The sequence below is a fragment of the Bubalus bubalis genome, chromosome 3 (genome assembly GCF_019923935.1).
Source record: "Bubalus bubalis isolate 160015118507 breed Murrah chromosome 3, NDDB_SH_1, whole genome shotgun sequence".
Lineage (NCBI taxonomy): Eukaryota > Metazoa > Chordata > Mammalia > Artiodactyla > Bovidae > Bubalus > Bubalus bubalis.
This window is the reverse complement of record NC_059159.1, coordinates 173,832,675-173,855,620: the sequence shown is the minus strand read 5'-3', so window position 1 is coordinate 173,855,620 and position 22,946 is coordinate 173,832,675. Positions and strand designations below refer to the sequence as shown.

At 55.0% G+C, this 22,946-nt stretch overlaps 1 protein-coding gene across 2 annotated transcripts in view; it reads right to left on the bottom strand.

Annotated features, from left to right (window-relative positions):
• PXDN (peroxidasin) overlaps window positions 1–22,946 on the bottom strand; it is a 65,188-nt gene that overhangs the window by 18,631 nt on the left and 23,611 nt on the right. The window contains exons 2-14 of one of the 2 annotated variants that reach the window (XM_025282376.3): window positions 22,075–22,146; window positions 21,155–21,226; window positions 15,613–15,684; window positions 12,260–12,331; window positions 11,865–11,936; window positions 9,272–9,441; window positions 8,180–8,297; window positions 7,388–7,557; window positions 4,242–4,514; window positions 2,804–2,920; window positions 2,355–2,513; window positions 1,615–1,727; window positions 750–906 (exon numbers count right to left, since the gene is read on the bottom strand). In XM_025282376.3, the coding sequence (XP_025138161.3) occupies window positions 750–906; window positions 1,615–1,727; window positions 2,355–2,513; window positions 2,804–2,920; window positions 4,242–4,514; window positions 7,388–7,557; window positions 8,180–8,297; window positions 9,272–9,441; window positions 11,865–11,936; window positions 12,260–12,331; window positions 15,613–15,684; window positions 21,155–21,226; window positions 22,075–22,146 (1,637 nt within the window). The remainder of the gene's footprint in view (window positions 1–749; window positions 907–1,614; window positions 1,728–2,354; window positions 2,514–2,803; window positions 2,921–4,241; window positions 4,515–7,387; window positions 7,558–8,179; window positions 8,298–9,271; window positions 9,442–11,864; window positions 11,937–12,259; window positions 12,332–15,612; window positions 15,685–21,154; window positions 21,227–22,074; window positions 22,147–22,946) is intronic. The other variant, XM_025282378.3, reaches the window with a different exon arrangement.

The window sequence follows — 22,946 nt, the reverse complement described above, 5'->3', positions numbered from 1 at the left end:
TTTATACTTGAAAAATAATGTTGCTTTAACATGAATTAGTTACACATGAAATATAAAAAGAACCTCCCACCCACGATCTCCAAAATAACCACATTTTAGTGAATTTTCTTTACCCTTTTTTTTTAAGGTACATAAGTATGTTTTTGAATTACTTTCCTATGACTATTGCTTGGGAAAAAACAAATTCAACTTACCAAGTGCAGGTTTGGGTGGAATTGTAAGACTTACAAAAAGCTACAGGCTTGCGTTTTACCCTGTTTGCTTGGAACCAAGGAGCACGTCCGAGGTTTGCAGCTCTGGGATGGGAAGCACTGCCGGTCGGCACAGCAGGCCCGCCAGGCCCTGGGGCAGGACCAGACTCAGGGAAGGGGATGGCCCCTGCCCTCGCGTGGGTTTCAGATGAGGGCTGAGCACACCCTAGGGCCACACGAGGCCACACACGCTCAGAATGGACACAACACAGAACGAAGGGGCCCGGACTCCACAGCAGGAGCTGCGTCTGTGCTTCTGCCAAATGGTGGCTGCAAATTACATGTTGCAGAACTCGAGAGGGTTTGGGCAACCGCTAAAGCAACTGCAAAACCCAGAGCGAGGAGGCCCTCCAAGCAGGCCGCCACAGCGCTCTCAGAGCCTGGGGCAGTGGAGGGGGGCGGCTGTGCCTCTGGGCCACGCCGATCTTTCTGCAAAGTGGACGTGCCCTGCTCTCTAACAGCCTCCAAGCTCGCGGGGCAACCACTCCGTAGCCTCACCGTTCACGCTGAGCACCATGCTGACCGACGCCTGCCCGATCGTGTTCCGGGCCACACACTCGTAGCGGCCAGCATCTGCGGTCCCAACATCGCGGATGGTCAGGAACCCCTCGGGGCTGATGTGAAATTTCCCGCTTTCTGTCACCTGAACCCCATCCTGGAGCAAAATAAGCGGGGAGGATGGTGGGAATCAGACTAAGGACCTGAAGGGTCTCTCTCAGGGGAGGGGCACCACGTGCCAGGGCCTCGCGAACACAGCCCTCCTGATGGCTGTTCTCAGACCCGCCAGACACTGGGACGAGCCTGCCCACTGCAGACTCAAGGGCGGGAACCCCTCCTACCTGCTGGCAAAAGACCCAGAAAACTTAAGACACAAACCTCGCTGTGTGGGACTTTGTAGGATCCCAGGGCACAAAAGGTGACCCTCGTGGGACGTGTGTTGGGCTGGCGGTGCACAGCGGGGCAGCCAGCGTGTGGGAGCAGCCAGGGCAGGTGTGTGTCACCAAGGAAGGCAGGTGACCTCCCAGGATGAGGAGGAAGCAAGGCAGGCGGAGGCGTCAAGGCCCCGAGGACCCTACCTCCCTCTCAGGGAACCACTTCACGACCTCCAGAAAAGTGGCTTGTATTGAACAATTTGTTCATAGTTGAACACAGACTAGTGTTTCTGTGCTGGGCTCAGTAAGAACAACACAGTGAAACGGGACACCGGAAAACCTCTCCAGTGATTGCTGGACAAGGACCGAGCAAGAGGGACTTCGTTTTCACTTCTGTCACCAAGGACGTGTACGGGCAAACGTCCCGAGTCTGTCTTGTTCAGGTTGGCTGTCTCCCCTACGAGGGCAAGTCTGGACGCCTCAGCCCTTACCTTGTTCCAGGTGACAGCAGGCTCCGGCTCGCCCTGGGGACGGCAGGGCAGCTGCACGTTGCTGCCCACCTCCACCGTCATGTCCCTGGGGACGCTGGTGAACACCGGGGTGACTGCAAGGCAAGGACAGGGGCTGCCGCGCACAGAACCAGGCAGTTCAAGGTTTGCAGCAGATGCCCCGCCCCCGGTCGGGGCAGGCCCGGGGCACCGAGTGCCCTCGCTGTGGCTGGGCCGCGACCCTGTTTCCTGCCAAGAAGAAGCCAGACAGGACCTCTGGGGCTTCCAGCCTCCCCGTGAGAGGCAGCCTCAGGGCAGTGGCCCGCCTGTCCATGTGGCTCTTGCCCTGCGTGCGAGTCCAAGGCCTCGACCTCCAGGAACTGGTGATGAGGCAGGAGGCAGGGCACCAGCTAACAGCCCCACTCACGGGCCATCCACCATCCTGCCTGGTCAGGACTGGAAGGAAACCCAGAGCCCATCGGCTGGATCAGACCCAGGCCCCAACCCCTATCGACACTCTGCAGGCAGAGCCTCCAGCCCCCTCCCCCAGGCCAGGCCACCCACGACACGGGGCCACAGATTAGCAGTGGACGCACAGCCCACTGAACTGCAGGAGCCCACCATGCCCGCGCCCCCCATGAGCAGGATCCCCACGGCTGACATGGACGATTCCAGCTCTGACTAAGGCCTCATGATGAGAGTCCGGGGTGGTCTGCTGGGGGAGGGTGAGGACCACCGCCTACCTCGGGGCTGGACGGTCAGGTGTGCGGCGACCCTCTGGGAGCCGATGATGTTCACGGCCTGGCACTCGTACTGGCCCTGGTCATGCAGGGCAACGGCCAAGATCCTCAGTGTCCCCGAGGACAGGACCAGGTGGCGCCTGTCCACTGACAGCTGGCTCCCTGCAAGGTTGAGGCGCGCTCTCAGCGACGCGGACGCAGGGGCAGGACCCTAGCCTTCCTCGGGGCCAGGCAGAGGCCTGACTGAGGGATGGAAGGATCGAGGAGCTTCTGTCCCCAGGTCCGTGTTCCCGGAGGCGGGCTTGCCGCCCTGGTCCTCGGTGAGGATAGGTCCGGCTGGACGCGCCGCGGCGCTGGGTCACGTCTGATTCTGCTGCTGCGGCCTGCCCAGGGCACCGCTCCCCAGGGAGCGAAAAGGGGCAGGGCGGGTCGCTGCCCTGTGGGCCGCTCACCTCCTTTGGTCCAGGCGATGACAGGCTGCGGGTAGCCCTTTGCCTCACAGTGGAACTCAACCGTCTGGCCCTCGATGACAGCTCTGTCCTGGGGCGTCACGGTGAACTGAGGAAGCGCTTGCAGGGGGAAAGATGCGGAGACGAGGCACTCAGGGGACAGCTCTGGGTGCAAAGCCAGTCTCCTTCCCGGAGCGAGGCCGCCCTGAGGGCCCACCAGGACCCCTCTGCTGGTGCGGCCTCCCAGGGAGGGAGGAGGAGGCCAGAGAAAAGGATGCAGGGCAGGAGTAAGACCACACCCCCGGGTGCTTCTCAGCATCACACGGTCACGTGTGTGGAGACTAGTAATCCAACAGCAAGAACTCGCTAATGACCAACCTCAGTTCCTGCAAAGGGCCCAGATTACTCTCCTCAGCCTAAACCAATATATTTGCAAATGGATAAAATGTCATCCAGTGCAACTGTGTGCGGTGACAGGAGTTATGTTGTTATTACTGGGTGAGAGAGACAAAAGTAAATTACAGAATAAATATATCCAACGTAATTCCATTTTTATAAAAGCAACAAGCCGACTTCCAGGTGGCGCTAGTCGTAAAGAAACGGCCTGCCGATGTGGGAGACGCAGGAGACGGCGGCTCAATCCCTGGGTCGGGAAGATCCCCTGGAGGACAGTATGGCAATCCCCTCCAGGATTCTGGCCTGGAGAATCCCAGGGACAGAGGACCTGGTGGGCTAGAGTCCATGGGGTCACAAAGAGTCGGGCACGACTGAAATGACTCAGCACACACACGACAGCCACAATCAAAACCAAACAACATGACTGTACGGGCGTGCGTGCAAAGAAAGAGCCGGAGGCCAGAGGAAAAGTCACCAACGTCCTGCTTCTGCCGGAGGCTGGAAAAGCTGATGGGGAGGCAGGAGGAGGGAAAACGCGCTTTCTGCGTTCACACTCCTGTGCTGTCCTAGCGCTTGTCAACCCAAGTCCCACTTTGCAACTAAATTTGAAAACTATTCATAAACTCATTCTAACCAGTTAAGGACTTTGGAAACACATAATGTTAAGTCTTAGAACTATATATACTCTCAGACTCCGAGTTCAGAAATCGACCCTAAGGAAATTCCAACACGTGTACCAGACTTCTAGACAACAGTGAATTGACACGCACACCCACACTCACATGGAGAACACAGCAGAAAAATAGAGCCCTGATCACCTGATGCCTCCGGGCGGAAAATCAACGTGTCAGCAGTCCCACGGAGGGTCTGCGGGGACGGGGGTACCAGGAGGAGCTCCGAGGAGCTCCGGGCTGCTCCAGGGAGGCCAGGGAGGCGGGGCTCCTCGCGGGCGGGCCTCACCAGGAGGAGCTCCGAGGAGCTCCGGGCCGCTCCAGGGAGGCCAGGGAGGCCAGGGAGGCGGGGGCTCCGCGCGGGCGGGCCTCACCTTGGACGATGATGAACGCAGTCGCGTGGATGCTGTCCACCGTGTTGGAGGCGAAGCAGGCGTACTCCCCGCTGTCCTCCTGCTCCACGTTCTGGATGTAGAGGCCGCCGGACGGGGTGATGCTCACCCGAGGGTCCGTGGGCACGGGGCTGCGGTCGCCCCTGGTCCAGGTGATCTGAGGCGGGGGGTGGCCCGTGGCGCTGCATTCCAAGGTCACACTCTCCCCGACCAGCACCTCTGTGTTCTGGGGCTGGATAACAAACGCTGGGCGAGCTGCCGTGGGAGACAGATTTGGAATCAACATCCTCCAGCTTAGCAGAGGCTTCTGCTTGCATTTCCTACTCGTTCTACCTACTGACGTCTAAAATGAGTAGAACCAATTCAACCCAACTGCACGCTTTGTCTCCTCTCCTTTTCAAAGAAACGTGCCGACCACAAAGACGGTGCACGGAGTCAGGTCAAGCCAGCATCAGCAGGGCTGGCCAGTTAGAACCGGTTCCTTTTTCAAACACGGACTGAATTCTGGTGCAGTCTCACTTCTGATGATTCTAAAAGCATTTTGTCAGTCTTGTTTGTAAGTAAATCTTGCTAGTAGTTCTTACTGGTTATAAAACACTGTTTTTAAAGGGTATTTAGAACATACAGAAATAAAAAATTTTTCCCTCACAGAAAGGAAAATACAAATGAATAGTATGATAACCAGTTCAGTTCAGTTCAGTCTCTCAGTTTTCAACTCTAAATCCAGAAAAAAAAATCCACATATTTATTATTGAGCTCTCGAGATGAGAATGTACAGAAACAAAACATGTTTGTAACATGTCAGGAGCACAAACTGCCCTCGTCCACCAGGACAGAAACGTGGCCACATATATCAAATCCAGAAATTCACTCACCCTTCCGCTCAGAAATTACTCTGCTAGGACTTTACCCCATAGGTATTTTAATAGGCTTATAGAACAATACTTGTTTTTAAAAAAGGACTTATCACTGTGCTGTTTCTTTGGGCTAACATCCTTATCCACAATTTTCCAACCGAAAAAGCTCCAAAAATAAGTAAACTTTTTGTAACTTCTTTGTTTACAAACCTTAATCTATCTAGCCCAAAGCTACTTACAGTCTTCATCTATTCCACTTACTGAACACTCACAGGATTGACTAGAATTTTATATATTGATTATGATGTTATTTGAGATTCTGTGACAGTTTAGAGCAGAGCAAAATGGTGGGAAAGGTACAGGTGATAAACACTAATTAAAAGAAAAATGGTTGCCTCTGTATAAAATCAGACCCATCTTAGGGCAAAAAACACTGATAGAGGTGAAAGTGTTAATAATCAAAGTTTAATTCATGAGGAAGATAAACACTGTGGACTAATATGCCCCTAATAACAGAGCTTCAAAATAGATAAAGAACATTAACCCCTTTGTGACTCATGGAAACTTACTTATGGGCCCATCATCATCTATATCATAGGACTGGCAGACTTCCACAAAGGGGCACAGCGCATATATTTTGGGCTTTTCAGGCCATAAATCTTTGAGTGTGATTATGTTCCAAAAATACCTAATCAATAGACTGAAATGTGAACTTCATTTCATTATCATGTATTCTAAAATGCTATTCGTAAGTGTTTTCAATCACATAAAAAAGGCAAAACACATATCATGTATTCTAAAATGCTATTCGTAAGTGTTTTCAATCACATAAAAAAGGCAAAACACATTCTTAGTGTAAAGATCTTGTAAAGCCAGGCAGTGGTCCAGGCTGGGCGGCCCCCGGTCCAGGCTGACTGGCTGCCACTGGCTGACCCCTTGGTCTGCAGTGACCTCCCCATCCCCCTGTAGGAGACCCTTCACATGCATTTCTGGGAGCAAGGCCAACAAGCTCAGACTGGTGTACTAAGGAAGGCTCTTGTTCCTGAGAAACAAACGAAGATTCGGATCAAAAGAGGTTAGATTTGGAATTCTCGGGCCAGAGAGAGACTCTACTATTCCCATCCAGGGATCAGTGGCCCTGTTAACACAGCAACTGTGCTAAGGACTCGCCCTGTTCACGTTCTGCTATTCCCTTCTGTTCTGACGTGTACCTCCAGCACGGCACCACTCCGATCAACATTATGTGGGTTTCCCTGGTCCTTACAAAGCACAAGCTCCTTCGTGACCAGGAGCCCTGTCTTGTCTGGCAGACTCACAGCCGTGTGGCTCTGCAGAAATCCTGGACGCCTTGTTCCACTTGGGGAACCTGGGATTAAAGGGATTTGACTTGGCTGCAGTTATCTGCCCTGCACATTCCTCTGAACTGGTGTTTGAGAGCTGGGGATTCTCATTCATCAGTAAATCTGGACCATGTCTCTGCTGGGATATACTGAGGCATACAAAGTTCTCATAGTAAGACTCTAAACAAAGAAACACAGAAACCATTCATCCTGCCGCCGAAGGTGCTGCAAGGCCCTGAATCCCACAGCACGAGAGAAACTCAGACCAGGCCCACTCACACGAGGACGACCCAGAACCGTGGAGGCACCAGGGCCACCTGTGCTGTGTCCAGCGGTCCCGGGACCAGGGTCACCCCCAGGCTCTTCTCCAAGAGCCAGCTCCACTTCTGGCCAAAGTCCCAAGGGTCAACACTTGGACAAGAGTGGGGTTTGTAACCTGGTGTGGCCCAGGCCAATCCAAGGACATAGTTGTGCTTCCTTTGGCTCCAATTGTCTTTTCAGATCAGGTACCAATACTTTAGATATGGGAATTTTGCACCAAAATTCAGATTTTGGGTTTCTTTTAAAGTAGCCAAGGCTCGTAGCACAAGAGCAAGCCCACTGCTAGGGGGCAGCCAGTGAGATGCCCTTGGGACCACCGCGAGCGGAGGTATCGGGTGGGAACACTTGTCTCCCAGGTGTCCACAGCCCTCTGGACAGTAATCCAAGCAGCGGCTACCCACAGCCACTCTGAGTGACCACCTGGGTTAAGGGTTGGCGGTGGGCCAGAGCAATGGTCGGGGGTCACCCGTGACCCTGAGCCGACCCTGCTGCTGGCGCTCCTGCCGGGACACTGGTGTCTGTCCCTCGCCACCAGGTACAAAGACAGAGGGGAGCAGACTGGAGGAAGGGGATTCGGGGGTGCTGAGTGTCTGAGGAGCTCTGTGCCTACCTGGAGACCGGAAGTACCTGAGGGTCACCTCCTGCGTCTTCACCTCCCCAGCCACGTTCTTCGCCATGCACTGGTAGATGCCCTGGTCCGTCTCCCGCGTGTTCTGGATCATGAGAGTCCCGTCATCCAGCAAGTTCAAGCGGGAATCCGTCTTCATGCTCAGCTCGTTGCTATAACGACAGACCTGGCTGGCTCAGGCCCCCAAAGCACAGGAAGCACCCAGTCCTCCGTGGATGTTGGTCCCGGCCCAGGGACCCTGGCCTCCATGCACAGAGCACTTGAGTGGCAGAGAAACGTCTCCTCCTCTTTGCGTTCCCTCCAGGGAGGAGCAGAAAGGGTTGTGTGGGAGGAGGAGGAAAGGTCAGGGTGGGCAGGCACCCCGGAGCTCCTGGGGTACAGGGATGGCTGGGACCCGGTGCCCAGCACCCCTCTGACGGCTGGGACCCGGCGCCCAGCACCCCTCTGACGGTTGGGACCCGGCGCCCGGCACCCTGTCCCAGAGCACTCACTTGTTCCGCAGCCAGATGATCTTGGGCTTGGGGTTGCCCTCAGCCCCGGCGCCCAGCACCCCTCTGATGGCTGGGACCCGGCGCCCGGCACCCCTTTGACAGCTGGGACCCAGCGTCTGGCACCCTGTCCGGGAGCACTCACTTGTTCCATAGCTAGATGATCTCGGGCTTGGGGTTGCCCTCAGCCCCGGCGCCCAGCACCCCTCTGACGGCTGGGACCCGGCGCCTGGCACCCCTCTGACGGCTGGGACCTGGCGCGGGCACCCTGTCTGGGAGCACTCACTTGTTCCGCAGCCAGATGATCTCGGGCTTGGGGTTGCCCTCAGCCCTGCAGGTGAAGAAGACGGTGTTGCCCAGGGTGACGTCGGCATCCTGAGGCTCCGACGTGATTCGCGGCCTTTCTGCGCCAAAAGGAAAGCAGACCCTCTTGTCTTGGTCGTAAACCACCGTGCGAACAAGAACCCAGAGCAAGTCCCTTTGGTTTAAGAGAAAATCGCACATGTTCAAACCAAACTCCCGTGAGAACAGCCAGCGGGCTTCTCCACGGAGAAGACAGTGTTAGAGCCGAACCACACAGTGTTTCCAGGACCTGAGGCCCACCGCGGGACCCCTGCCACCGGACCAGCCCTCACCGATGAGGGCAGGATGTGGAGAGGCCACAGGGCAGCCCCGGGGCTGAAACCAGTCACCTGCACACGCGAAGGGCCAGGAGCCCTACTGCAAAGGGATCGTCTATGAAAGGTCACAAATGGTGACCAGCGAAGTGACGAAGCTGCTGTGTTACCAGGAAACAGAGTGACTTTCGACTGCAGTCGAGTCTGTTTTTAATATATGAATATAAAGATGATGCTCTGGAGAAGCCGATTTTCCCACTCCAACAGCGTGGTACACCGAGGAGCTGAGTTCCTCGCCATTTACTTATATGGGAGATTCTGCCCTGTGGGGTCTGACTGCTTCTTTTCTTGTGTTTGTGGTGAGGGGTCACGCACTTGCAGGCAGCACTCAGGGGAATCGGCTGGACGAACCCAGCCCTGTCCACCCCGAGTGGCCACCGCCCAGATCCAGACACAGGAGGTGGCCAGCTCCCAGCTGGCAGCCCCAGGCCCTCCCCCAGGAGGCCCCGCCACCCGGCAGCTGCAGCCTCTAAAGGCAGACGGTTGGAAGGAGCAACAGAGGACCTGATGCATTTCACGTTGCTTTTTTGCAGGGAAACCTGACAATAAAATCCACGTTTATTACAAAGTAGTTTCCTACGGGCACTGCAGAGACAGACTCTGAGTAGAGACCAGTGAGGCCCACCCAGACTTGCTTGGTGGGGTCCCCAGGGACAGACGGACACAGGGCTGCAGGCGCCCCGCCCTCCAGAGGCACTCACCACAGTCCAGCTCCTCCGGGGTGATGGTGGCCACCGACCGGCCCTGGATGCGCCTGGGATACTCACAAGTGGCGGCGGCCTGCGCGTTTCCTGACCGCGCGTAGCCCTTCAGCAGGTCTGCCAGCCACAGGATCTCACAGTCACAGCGGAGCGCGTTGGAGTCCAGGCGCCTGCACGGAGGAGGCCGCGCGTGAGACGTGGGACGTGGATGCGCAGGGCTGACCCAGCCCAGACGGACCCACGGCGTGGGGGCTGCAGACGGCGGGATCTGAGCGGGTCCTGCCCGACCAGGACCCGAGCCGGCGGGACCCACGCTCGGCAGAACCAGAGCGGGGGAGCAGGGAGCCCAAGTGACACAGTAAAGGGTGGTGCTGAGAGCGATCAAAGGCGTGAGATGCAGGGTGGACGCAGGACCAACGTGGGCTGGTGGAGGCGGGGCAGGACGGGAGCCCGTGTGAGACGGGCAACGTGGGAATCCCCAAACCCAGCACCACCCGCGCCGTCTTCCGGGATTACCTCACGTGACCGACACCCGCGAGAGGCACCTCTCAGAGGCTGAATGATCCCACAAGCCCACGGGGAGGGGGCCCGTGAAGGCGGACACAACCCTCCCAACAAGTGGACAGGCAGGGTGTTGCCTCCGCCCTCGGGACGATGGCCATTTATGCGGCGGAGCCCAAGGTGAGGGGTGTAACAGGGGGACCCGAAGCAACAGCCGCCTGACCTGACACGTGCTGGCAAGAGGCCGGAAACCAGCCCTGCTCAGACCCCTGCTGCAGGCTGGCCACGCTGGGCAGGGGGCCCCTGGGACCAGAGCCGGGGGGCTACCCGCAGGCGTCCACTCAGCACCCCCACAGGCCAGGGCTCCCCGGGAGGCCAGCCCGACGTCACACCTCCCGCCTGCGTCTCTCCGAGGCTGGCTTGGGGTTGGGGGGAGCGGCAGGTAGGGCTGGCCCCTCTCCAGATGGTCAGCTCTGATGAGTGCAGCCAGCGGGGTCTAAGGGGCTCCACGCAGACCCGCCAGAGCTCCCCCAGCCACGGGGACCTGCCTGGTGCCCACTGGCCCCTCAGCCCCGCTGGGAAAACACCAGGACCTCTGTACTGACGACGGGCCCTGGGGACAGTGGGTGGGCAGGTGGGTCCAGTGGGTGACACTGGCCGGAAGCCCCCGGCTGCACGCTCCCCTCAGCCACCTGGGGGTCGAGGGGAGCTCGATGGAGCCGAGAAGTCTGAGGTGTGTCGCAGACGGGCAAAGGCCACGGCCCAGAGGGCGGAACCAAGGGGCAGAAAGAAGGCGGGGGACAGACCCTGCCAGCCTGGGCTGGACTCGGGGAGGCGCTGTCTGCCTGACCCGTCCAGGTAATGCCCGGCAACCTCTTTGCTGCTCTCTTATCTGTCAGAGAGGCAGCAGTTATCTTATCTGCCCCCTAGAATGCAGGTTGACATTTGGCTAGAGATTTCTTTATCTTCTTTATCCTAAAGAAACAGACTATAAATTGTGAAGAAAGCTGTGTTTTACTTCACTGAGGAGAGAAACAGAAGTCCACCCTGGGTCCAGGCTCGGCAATCTGACCTTTCTGTCTCTTTCTTAAGTCTAGTTCATTGTTCACACTCAGTAATATCTAACTGAGAAACAATGGCCTTCAAGACCTCAGAGAAAAGCACACAGAAGACATGAGTCAGCGTCTCCCACCAGCACCAGAACACCTCAGTTCTGTCATCGGTCCTGTCAGAACACCTCGGTCCGGTCAGAACACCTTGGTTCTGTGAGAACATCTCAGTTCTGTCATCAGTTCTGTTAGAACTCCTCAGTCCTATCAGAACACCTCGGTTCTGTCATCGGTCATGTCAGAACACCTCAGTTTGGTCAGAATACCTTGGTTCTGTCAGAACACCTCAGTTCTATCAGAACACCTCAGTTCTGTCATCGGTCTGGTCAGAACTCCTCGGTCCTATCAGAACAACTTGGTTCTGTCATTGGTCCGGTCAGAACTCCTTGGTCTGTCATCGGTTCTGTGAGAACATCTCAGCTCTATCAGAACACCTCAGTTCTGTCAGAACACGTCGGTTCTGTCATCGGTCCGGTCAGACCTCCTCGGTCTGGTCAGAACACCTCGGTTCTGCCATGGGTTCTGTGAGAACACCTCGGTTCTGTGAGAACACCTCGGTTCTGTCATCGGTCCTGTCAGAAGTGATCAGTGTGAAGACAGCGTCTTTTCAGAGATCTGAAAATGGATGGAACTCAGTTGTGTGCACGACTAAAGAAAAGGAATGGAATATAGCTCAGAGATTCCTTCTAGGCCGATTTTACTTCCATCACTAAAATATGTTAACATGGAATAAAAACCTAATTTGAAGCATTTAAAATTGATTTTTAAGGTAGTCTTACTTGCCTACTGTGTTAACCTGAGGCCACATTTCCTGAGTCAGCAAGGTCCGGGTTGTGGCTCTGATCGTTTAATCCACCCTCCCTTCCTGAGTCACATGCAGCATGTGATGAAATCCTCGAAATACCCAGTGAAGAGGGAGGTGAATGCATGGCATGAAGAAGCCGTCTTTGCCGGAAAGACGGCATAAAGCTCAGTGTACTTACAATCTTTTCATAGATTCCAAGTGATTAAATGTCCCCGGAAACAAATGTGTGATTCGGTTGTTATGTAAAAACCTGTTGAAAGAGAGAATAAACCAAAGAGATTCCTTAAAGTGCTGCTTAGACGTGGAGGAGAGTATACACAGTCAAGTAAACCAGCTTGTGAAGACTGTCTCGGTGACTGCCTTTGTTTAATACAAATGAACTTGGGAGCAATGCCATTGAGCAGAGAAAATAATCCCCCCATCTTATCGCTATTCCACTCCTGGACTGTCAGGGGAGAAGCACAGGCTCCCTGCTGAGATGCCCCAGAGTTTGGACAGGGGAGGTGCTCTTTCTGTCACAGGGGAAGGGCTGAGCCAGGAGCTCCAGAACCGCAGGAGGCAGACCAGACTTACAGCCTCTCCAGCTTCGGCAGATGCTGAAATGACTCCGGGTCCAAAGTTTCTATCTGATTGAAGTGCAGGTATCTAAAGAAGTTTTCAAAAAAGGGGACAAGAAACAAGTTGTAAGCAATTCTGTGTTTCTACAGAGCTACAGAGTTTCACTGAACACGTGTTTTCTCTAAGTCATTCGAATCCACACATCAATAGATAACTGTCTAGAGCTCCTACATTGTATGTGGATCAAATGAAGTCATTCAGCAGGAAGGTTAAAGACCGCGGAAAACGGCGCAGACTGTAACTGGCGGACGGAGCGGTGAGAGAAAGGGTTAGCTTGCCCACCAGGCCTCTTCCCCACCTAAGGGGGAGGGACCAGGGATGCCCAGCTCCACAGACACAGACCTTTCTAGAAAACCCAACAGAATCTTCACCTCACCACACATGCAGGTATGTGAATGCCTTCGTTCCAACCGTCTAACTCACAGATGGATTTAGGAGCCTAACTCACGCTTCAAGAGGTGCTGGGAACATTGCTTCTCAGCTGCAGAAACCACCACCACACAGATAAGAGAAGAAAGCTGCCTGAGCAGACGCTGCGCCTCCTCAAACGCCCTTGGACTGCACAGAGCCTCAGCGCCCAGAAGCCGTCCACGCAAGACGAGCCCTTGCTTTCTACAATGGACATAGTTTCTGTAAAACGAAGTTCTTCTGGTTTTCCTGAACACTGCTCTTCTCACTGTGAAAGCCAGAGGGTTTTTCCCTCAGAAGAACGGCTAAGTCACCTTCTAATGGGTGTCTCCACAGGAGCCCCTCCTGATGCGCTGGCCCGCCGGGGTCTGCTCTCACCCCGCCAGACGCTGGGAGGATACACGGCGACCGCGCGGGTGCCAGGCTGCTGGGCCGCCTCCCCCGGAAGCCTGGTGGGGCTGAGCTGTGCCCAGCGCCCTCCCGCCTGCATGGGGGCCTCAGGGCAGGGTGGCCGGGGCAGGCGGGGGGAGGAGAGCTCCGTCCTGACTACCGAGGACGCGCCCCCAGCAGTCAGCGTGGGCGGCCCAGCCGGGCTGATCAGGGGAGCCCCCCCGCCGGCCAGGCCCAGGGTGGGTGGGTCCTGGGAGAGGACAACGGGGAGAGAAGGGACCACACGGAAGCTGGGTTTAAAAACCCACAAGCCGGCCCCGCAGGCGGCCAGCCGTGGGTGCTGCCTTGAGGCCACCCCCGACAGAGAGGAAATGGGCCCAGGGCAGGAAAGGGGGCCCCACCCGACACAGTGCCCGACACCAGCCTGTGGCCTCCAGGGAGCCTGGGGCGGCTCCAACAGAGGGGCAGAGACCAGCACGAAGGACACCAGGAAGCTGGCGACCTGAGGACGCAGGCCCTCACAAGGTTTCTCGTTTGCACCGGCTCCACGGCCTCACCCAGCCTGGGAGCGGGGCGGGGGGCCACATTAGTGAGCCCCCCTGCACGAGCCTCGCCCAGCCTGGGAGCGGGGCGGGGGGCCACATTAGTGAGCCCCCCTGCACGAGCCTCGCCCAGCCTGGGAGCGGGGCGGGGGGCCACATTAGTGAGCCCCCCTGCACGAGCCTCGCCCAGCCTGGGAGCGGGGCGGGGGGCCACATTAGTGAGCCCCCCTGCACGAGCCTCGCCCAGCCTGGGAGCGGGGCGGGGGGCCACATTAGTGAGCCCCCCTGCACGAGCCTCGCCCAGCCTGGGAGCGGGGCGGGGGGCCACATTAGTGAGCCCCCCTGCACGAGCCTCGCCCAGCCTGGGAGCGGGGCGGGGGGCCACATTAGTGAGCCCCCCTGCACGAGCCTCGCCCAGCCTGGGAGCGGGGCGGGGGGCCACATTAGTGAGCCCCCCTGCACGAGCCTTGCCCAGCCTGGGAGCAGGGCGGGGTGTGTGTGCACATGGCCCATTAGTGAGACCCCCCACCAATCGATTCACTCAAATAAAGTCTAAACACTCACACCGCACCGTCGTGCCCTCCTCCTTTAAGGCCTGAGAGGGTACAGCTGCTGGGCAGACAGGTCCTCCGCCTCCCCCCTCCACCAGCCCCGCCTCTAGCCAAGGGGCGTGGAGGTCCCTGGGCTGGGCATACTCTGGGGGCGGACTTGAGCCTGCTGTCCTTGGGGACATGCCCCTTCTCCCGTGGGGCCTCCGCGCAGGTGGGCCTGGGTCTGAGCCACCTGCCTCTTCACCCCCAAGTCTCAGCAGCAGAGACCCCTGCCCAGCGCCTCCCCGGGGTCTGCAGGACATGCCCCAGGGCCTTAGTCAGGAGTGTCCACGCAGACCTCACCTCGGGGGTGCCACTCCCTTCCTCCCTGTTCCACCCACTCTGTTTTCCTCCAAAACAACCCAGCTCACTCCCCCAACCCCAAGGCCAGAGCCTCACCTGGCTCCTGAGAGTGTGTCCTGCCCAGCCCGAGCCCTTCACACCAAGAAGGACGCGGGGACATGCTCCCAGGGAGCCTCCCTCCCCAGTGCCTCTCCAGATGCCCATGGGTCCCTGCGATGGCCTGACCTCTGTGCACGCAGCCCTCAGGCCAACCTCCCCCCTAATCCAGTCCACGCCAAGCACAGCGGGCTGGGAAAGCAGCTTTCAGCCGAATAAATAAACAGGTATTTAAGCACGAGCCCAGCGTGTGCTTCTGAAGCTCCTGCTTTGGGTGAGGCCTCCCCAGTTCCGCCTCGAGGTCTCTGGGGAAGCTTCCGTGTCCTGCCAACGGACAAAACACCAAAGACATCCTCCCCCACTGCGGCACCACGCGACGAAACTGCCTTGCACATGGTGACTCCAGCCCAGTGCTGGACAGCCCAGGACTGGCCAAGGAATAAGCAGGTCAGAAAAACGCCTCTGACCAGGAACTCTGCTTAAAATGGACAGGCTGACTTCACAGCAGAGCAGGACTTCATATGAGGCCCCAGAAACGGCATCCGGTGTTCCCTAACTGGAAACACATGGAGGAGTTTATTTTCTCCAAAATAATGATGTCATGAGCAAGGGAAGTAGCCTCAACGTGCAGATTCACAAACAGGAAATGCTGCGCAGGGACGACCGCCTCCTCGTCCCTGCTTCTCCCCAGAAGACCTCCAGCTGCTCAGACCTGTTTGCGAGGCTGTCTCCAGCATGGAGGGGCAGAGGTCAGCCGGTGTCACTGGCCCTTGTCTGGGAGTGCAGGGCCCAGGGCGCCACGCGGATGCCCGGATGGGCGGGGGCGGGTGGAGGGGGTCCCGCGGCTCTGTGGTCTGCATGCAGCACCCGTGTCCCCCCGCACAGACATGCATCGTGCAGGCAGCAGACGGGGCCCGCGCTCCGGGTGAGAGGCGAGGGGCAAGTGAAGTCCAAGACACCCAGAGCAGGGGGCACTTACAGTTGCTCAAGAGAGGCAAGCCCCTTGAAGGCCTGCCGGTCAATCGCCTGGATCTCATTCTTGTACAGATAGCTGCAACAAGAAACAGGGGGTCAGCACGCGCCAGGCTGCAACAAGAAACATGGGGTTAGCACGCGCCAGGCTGGCACTCGGAGGGCGACGAGACCTCCGCTGGGGCCTGGAGACAGTGTCCACACTCACGATCGTGTGAGGACACAAACAGAACACTTGTACAGCAAGGAGAGCTCCTCCACGGGGGCTCCTCTCTTTATCTGGGGAAAACCTCCTACTGGAGACGTCAGACCACCACACCCCAGGCTCACGGATTGGTGGAGGGCAGTTTATGAACGGCTAACAGAGCACATGCTTCAGAGCCCGAAGAAAATAAAATTTCCTGACAAACAGGTAAAATGCACTGAAGGTAAGGTTCTGCGACCCACACGATACAGTTTCAAATGTGTGCATCCGTGCTCAGTCGCGCCTGACTCTTTTATGACCTGTGGACTGTAGCCCGCGTCCGTGCTCAGTCACGCCTGACTCTTTACGACCCCGTGGACTGTAGCCCGCGTCCGTGCTCAGTCGCGCTTGACTCTTTACGACCCGTGGACTGTAGCCCGCCAGGCTCCTCTGTCCATGGGATTCTCCAGGCAAGAATACTGGGGTGGGTCCCATGCCCTCCTCCAGGGGACCTTCCCAACCCAGGGATTGAACCTGCGTATCCTGCATCAGCAGGCGGATTCTTTACCACTGAGCCACCTGGGAAGCCCACTTTCAAATGCCCGGAAATAATCTAGAGAATAGAAATCGTAAAGACTAAATTCGTCTGGACCCAGTCATCCACTCAAATCCCATTCTTCTAAAACAGAAGCAACCAAGGCTAATTGAAGAACCACGCAACAGGCTGGTGCCTATTTCTATATGGCCTGCAGACTAAGAACAGTTCTTATGTCTTTAAATGACTGAAAATTTCCAAAGAAGAATGTTTGTCGACATGTGAATATCATGTGAAATTCAAATCTCAGTGTCGGAAAATGCAGCTTTGTTGGCCCAGGGCCACACGACCTCCCTTATGGTCTCCTGTGTCTAACACCGTGCTCCCTGGACACCGACCCCTGTGGTTCTCAAGGCCTCAAGTGTCTGCTGCCCCATCCTTCCCAGGAGGAGTCTGCCAGCTCCGGAAGCGGCCCATCGAGGATGAAGACATTGACACTGAAGTGTCCGCTTCCCCAGCCCTGCAAACCCGTGTGCGCTGAGTCTGCCTGTCTGCCCAGGACCTCAGAACACATCTCTACCGCAGCTACCTACATGCAGACATGGAGACACCTGCCCCGGGCACCCCTCCATCGCTGCTTCGGGTAGACGGACGATGAAATCCCACACTTCCCTGCAGAGTAAGTCGGACAGGTCCTGCTCTGCACACCCCGACGGACGATCAAATCCCACACTTCCCTACAGAGTAACTCGGGCAGGCCCTGCTCTGCACACTCCCTGACGGATGATCAAATCCCACATTTCCCTGCAGAGTAACTCGGGCAGGTCCTGCTCTGCAGACTCCCTGAGGGATGATCAAATCCCACACTTCCCTGCAGAGTAACTCGGGCAGGCCTTGCTCTGCACCCTCCGTGGCTGGGCTGCTCCTGTCCCCCGCCTGGCGAGCAGCGCCGCTCTGGCTCAGTCCTGCACTCCCAGGACGTGCCCTCCCTGAGAGCCGTCTGTGCGGGGAGTCCAGCAGGACCAGGGCTGCAGTCCTCCCAGGCGCCCTCCCCTCTTACTGGGCACCAACCTGCGGAGGCCACATCACAAGGAGCTGCAAGCCTGAACCTAAACCAGCCAGAAGGCCCAGGTGGAGGCCTGGTGCCAGCCTGACAGGACACTGCTTCTCCAGGTTGGGGATTTGAATCCCTGGGCTGCCACTGAATGCTGATTCTTAAATAAGAACGCACGCTTCTGCCTCCGTTTCTTCCTGTGTAAAATGGAGGGAATGGCAGTGCCTTGCAGCAGGGGGCCCCAAGCTCTAGGATCAGATGTTTGATGATCTGGGGTGGAGCTGATGCAATAAAAATAGAAATAAACCGCACGATAAATGTGACGCACTCATATCATTCCTGAAACCACCCCCACCCCCACCCAGGGAAAAACTGTCTTCCACAAAACCGGTCCCTAGAGCCAGAAAGGCTGGAGACTGCGGTCTTTCCGGATCAGTCGCTTAAGTTCCACAAACACACAGAGGCTCTGGAACACGGCCCCACACGTGGTGACGCCTGTCTGGGTCTGCGTTAGCTCTCCTATTGCTACTCCTCCAGGAGGTACGTCTGAAGGGAGGCTTCTGTGCCCACTTCTTAAAAACAAATCAAAAGCAAAGCAAAATGTCAACACTGACATCACCTTGCATGAGAGTAAAGAAATCCTTTCAAAGAACATGAGCAACAGCTGAACCACTGCATGTTGGTAAAGACATCAGGGATAATCCATTTTTTCTAAGAATAACTGGGTATTGGTCATGAGCTAATAAGAAAGCAAAAATAATTCTCTACTTCATCACAGAGTTTACCCTTTGATTATGAGTTCTGTCTCAAGGGTTCATTTCATCATGAGGAAATCTTAGTGCAGGGGAAGGTTTATTCCTTACCAGTAATCACTGGGGTTCCAGGAGGTAAGGAACACTCACCAATTAAATAAATACCAAGGATGAAATATGTACTTATATGCAGAGTACATCATGAGTAACGCTGGGCTGGAGGATGCACAAGCTGGAATCAAGATTGGAAGGAGAAATATCAATAACCTCGGATATGCAGATAACACCACCCTTCTGGCAGAAAGTGAAGAGGAACTAAAGAGCCTCTTGATGAAAGTGAAAGAGGAGAGTGAAAAAGTTGGCTTAAAGCTCAACATTCAGAAAACGAAGATAATGGCATCTGGTCCCATCACTTCATGGGAAACAGATGGGGAAACAGTGGAAACAGTGTCAGACTTCATTTTTTTGGGCTCCAAGATCCCTACAGATGGTGACTGCAGCCATGAAATTAAAAGACGCTTACTCCTTGGAAGAAAAGTTATGACCAACCTAGACAGCATACTAAAAAGCAGAGACATTACTTTGCCAACAAAGGTCCGTCTAGTCAAGGCTATGGTTCTTCCAGTGGTCATGTATGGATGTGAGAGTTGCACTATAAAGAAAGCTGAGCGCCATAGAATTGATGCTTTTGAACTGTGGTGTTGGAGAAGACTCCTGAGAGTCCCTTGGACTGCAAGGAGATCCAACCAGTCCATCCTAAAGGATATCAGTTCTAAATACTCATTGGAAGGACTGATGTTGAAGCTGAAACTCCAATACTCTGGCCACCTCATGCGAAGAGCTGACTCATTTGAAAAGACCCTGATGCTGGGAAAGATTGAGGGCAGGAGGAGAAGGGGACGACAGAGGATGAGATGGTTGGATGGCATCACCAATGCAATGGATATGAGTTTGAGTAAACTCCGGGAGTTGGTGATGGACAGGGAGGCCTGGTGTGCTGCGGTTCATGGGGTCGCAAAGAGTCAGACACAACTGACTGACTGAACTAAACTAAGGATGAAATAATCAATTCCAGAAGCTTCTTAAACATTCACACTGCAAGTTGCCCAGTTTCCTAGGTCAGTGCCTGTCAAGATGGACCATAGTGATGAGGTCCAGAGAGTTGGGGGAGGAGGCGGGAACCCCAGGAGCCAGACGGTGGGGTCACGGGACCCCTTCCCACACAGCCGCAGCCCAGCCCTGGCCTACCTCCTCCCGTCACCACCAAACACCGCTCAGCCCACCCCTGGTGAGCCCAGGACCCACCGCTGTGGGCGTCTCAGATGCCCTCGGGTTGGAGGGGGGAAAGGCTGGCACTTGGACACCTGAGGAGGGATCCCGCCAGCAGACGAGAATTAAACGTGTTCTTTCTAAAAATTATCTTAAGTGAAAAATGGAGTATCCCAAACTGCTTAACAGGAAATGTAATCACAGAGTAAATAATAAGCTGCTCTTGGGTAATTCAAACCCCCCCAAAGTTTAAAAATTAAAAAATAAAGAAGACTAAGCTTGCACACACACTACAAATCCCGGGATCAGTTAACGGATTCTGCTTCTGCTTCCTCTGGAGCTTGTGCTGTGCTGCGTCGCTCAGTCGTGTCTGCCTCTTTGCGACCCCACGGACTGTAGCCCACCAGGCTCCTCTGTCCATGGGGATTCTCCAGGAAGAATACTGGAGTGGGCAGCCATGCCCTTCTCCAGGGGGTCTTCCCCACCCAGGGATCGAACCCAAGTTTCCTGCATTGCAGGAGGATTCTTTAGCATCTGAGTCACCAGGTAAGCCCAAGAATACTGGAATGGGTAGCCTAACCCTTCTCCAGGGGATCTTCCCAACCCAGGAATCAAACCAGTGTCTCCTGCATTGCAGGCAGATTCTTTACCAGCTGAGCTACCAGGGAAGCCCCTTCAGGAGATTACACTGCTTTAAAATTAAAACCCAAAACATAAGTAAACAGATGAAAACTCAAGAATAAATAGGAGGACTCTCCCTCATTTAAAAAATGAGCAACAAGGCTTAGTGTGAACCCTGCTAATGAAAAATTAACATACTACCACTAAAGTGATAGAGAAAACTGTGTAAACACAACACTTTAGGAAGCTTTGTGGAAGAAAGTGCTTTTAAGAAGGAATTAATGTTACCTCTCGATCACCAGCACCCCCTCATCTAAACAGGACCAAAGACACCCAGGTTCACACGAGTTACACGTCTTCCCAAAGTCACTGACACAGATCCCTCATTAAAAGGGCTCTAGCTGAAGAGTTTTCTCAAGTCCTAAAACTGAGAGTAATTTCCTCAAAGCACAAGACACTCACTTCTGATCTGTTAGAACCAGGAATGTGTCCAGGGTTTTGATAAAGCTTTCAACTTCAGAAACAGTGCCCGTAAAAGCACTGAAGCAAGTGGGTCATTTTCTAACTGCAAAACTCACTTCAACATGCAAATGCCTTCAGTGCTAAGAAACTCATTAAGTCAAATAAATTCTCAAAAGGGAAATAAACTTTACAGAAAAATAAGAGATGAAATCACTTGGCAAAGATGGGAAAGTTATTCACGAATTAGTGACATTCCAAAGGGATTCGTCATTTCCAGGTTCCATCAGCCCACAGCTGAAGACAACCCAAAACTGCCCTGAAAGCACAGACCCACAAAATACGCGTCAGCTGCTCACAGCAGCAGCTGCACGGCTCAACAGGGGTTACCGTTACCAGACGGTGATTTTCAGAACTGCAGTTTTTAATTTTATCCAACCGATTTACTTAAGGCTTAGCAGATAAACCCTAGAAATCACACAGAGCAGCACCTGACCCTGGTACCAACTCACTTAAAAAATTCCAGCCAAAATTTCACTCACCTTCTGAAAACAAAACCTCTTTTTCACTTGAATGTATTTGCAATAATTCATAACAATATGGAATTTAGCTCAATGATTAAACAGTCCAAATACAGACGGCAGACTCTGGTGTAGAAAACTGGTCACGACTTACAGGTATTTCAGATTCTCCAAGTCTTCAAACGACCCACCAGGTATGCTCTTGATTTGATTATTGTTGAGAAGCCTGTGAAAAAACGTTTCAGTAAGAATTTTACAAACAACGACACTTCTGAATTGTGTTACGGAGGTCATTTCCATTGCCCTGGAGAAGGTTACGCAAGGATTAAGCCGCAGGCCTTAATACTGACACTCACAAATCGACACAACCAAGAGCAGTGTGGGTGTGGACAGGACGGTGTTCACACCCGCACACCGGAGTGGCTCCGCGTGCCGTGGAGACGCGATCCCCTTGCTCCTGCACAGAGAGGGCTCGCCCTCTCCTGCGTCTCTCCCGTCCTCTCCTCCGACCAGCTGGGAGGCCCTGGTGGAGGTACAGGGTATCCTCAAGGGGGTCTCTCTCCAGGGAGCCTTTTCACAGCGAGGGGTGGAGCCACACGTGCCCCCACCAGGCTCACAGCCCCCAGGCACGGCGCCCTGCACGGACCAGTCACCTCCTGGGGGAGAGCCAGAACCCCCTCCCACGGCGCTCAGCACAGCGCACGGCAGCCTGGAGTCGGGGCCCTTCCCTCTGTCCACCCCGGGGTCTAACACTGGGACACAGGTGGACGGCACCCCACCCCGCCGGGGTCCATGGGGGCTCAGGGCCGGGGAGAAAGGCCGCCCTGTGAGCTTGCCAGGAAGGCGTGGCCAGCACAGGCCTGCACCACACCCAGAGGGTGGACAGGTTCACGGCTGTCAGTCGAGACAGGCAGGGACCAAAGCCGCCCACAGGCACCTCCACGTGCAAATCCCTCTGGCAGGCTCAGCCTCTCCGGCTCAGCCACGCCCGCCCTCCAGATCTGCCCACAGGGGAAAGCGGCAATGGGCTGTGCATCTTTTCCTACCAGTTCCCAGGGAAATGCTTGCACTTACAATGTGTTCAGGTTTCTCAGCCCCCGGAAGGCCCCCGGCTGGATCTCTCTGATTCTGTTAAAGCGAAGATCCCTGTGAAGACACAAGAAGCGGATTATTTACAGAGAAATCTGCCCGTGTCGCTAGTTCTGCGTCATCTTTAAACACTCAGTTTCCAAACAGCAATAAGGCATTTAAGAAATTAAATCTCCCAGTTCAATCCTTGGCTGAATCAGCTCTGGGAGAAGACTGATAAAGACACAAATATTTGTCTGAATAACAGGCGAACCTGTTCACATTACAGTTGGTTTAACAGGTAACTATGGGGAGACGTTGGCGTTCAGTCGTTAAGTCGTGTCTGACTCTTTGCGACCCCCACGGACTGCGGCACATCAGGCTTCCCTTCCTTCACCATCTCTTGGAGTTCACTCAAATTCGCGTCCATTGAGTCAGTGATGCCGTTCTCTTCTCCTCCTGCCCTCAATTCTTCCCAGCATCAAGGTCTTTTCCAGTGAGTTGGCTCTTCATAGGTGGCCAAAGTATTGGAGCTTCAACTTCAGCAACAGTCCTTCCAATGAACACCCAGGACTGATCTCCTTTAGGGTGGACTGGTTGGATCTTTTTTTAGTCCAAGGGACTCTCAAGAGTCTTCTCCAACACCACAGTTCAAAAGCATCAATTCTTTGGCACTCAGCCTCCTTTATAGTCCAACTCTCACATCCATATGTGACTACTGGAAAAACCATAGCTTTGATTGTATGGACCTTTGTTGGCAAAGTGATGTCTTTGCTTTCTAATATGCTGTCGAGGTTTGTCATAGCTTTCCTTTCAAGGAGCAAGCATCTTAATTTCATGTAATCTTGATTCAGTTTGTGAGTTTGTGAGCCTGGTAT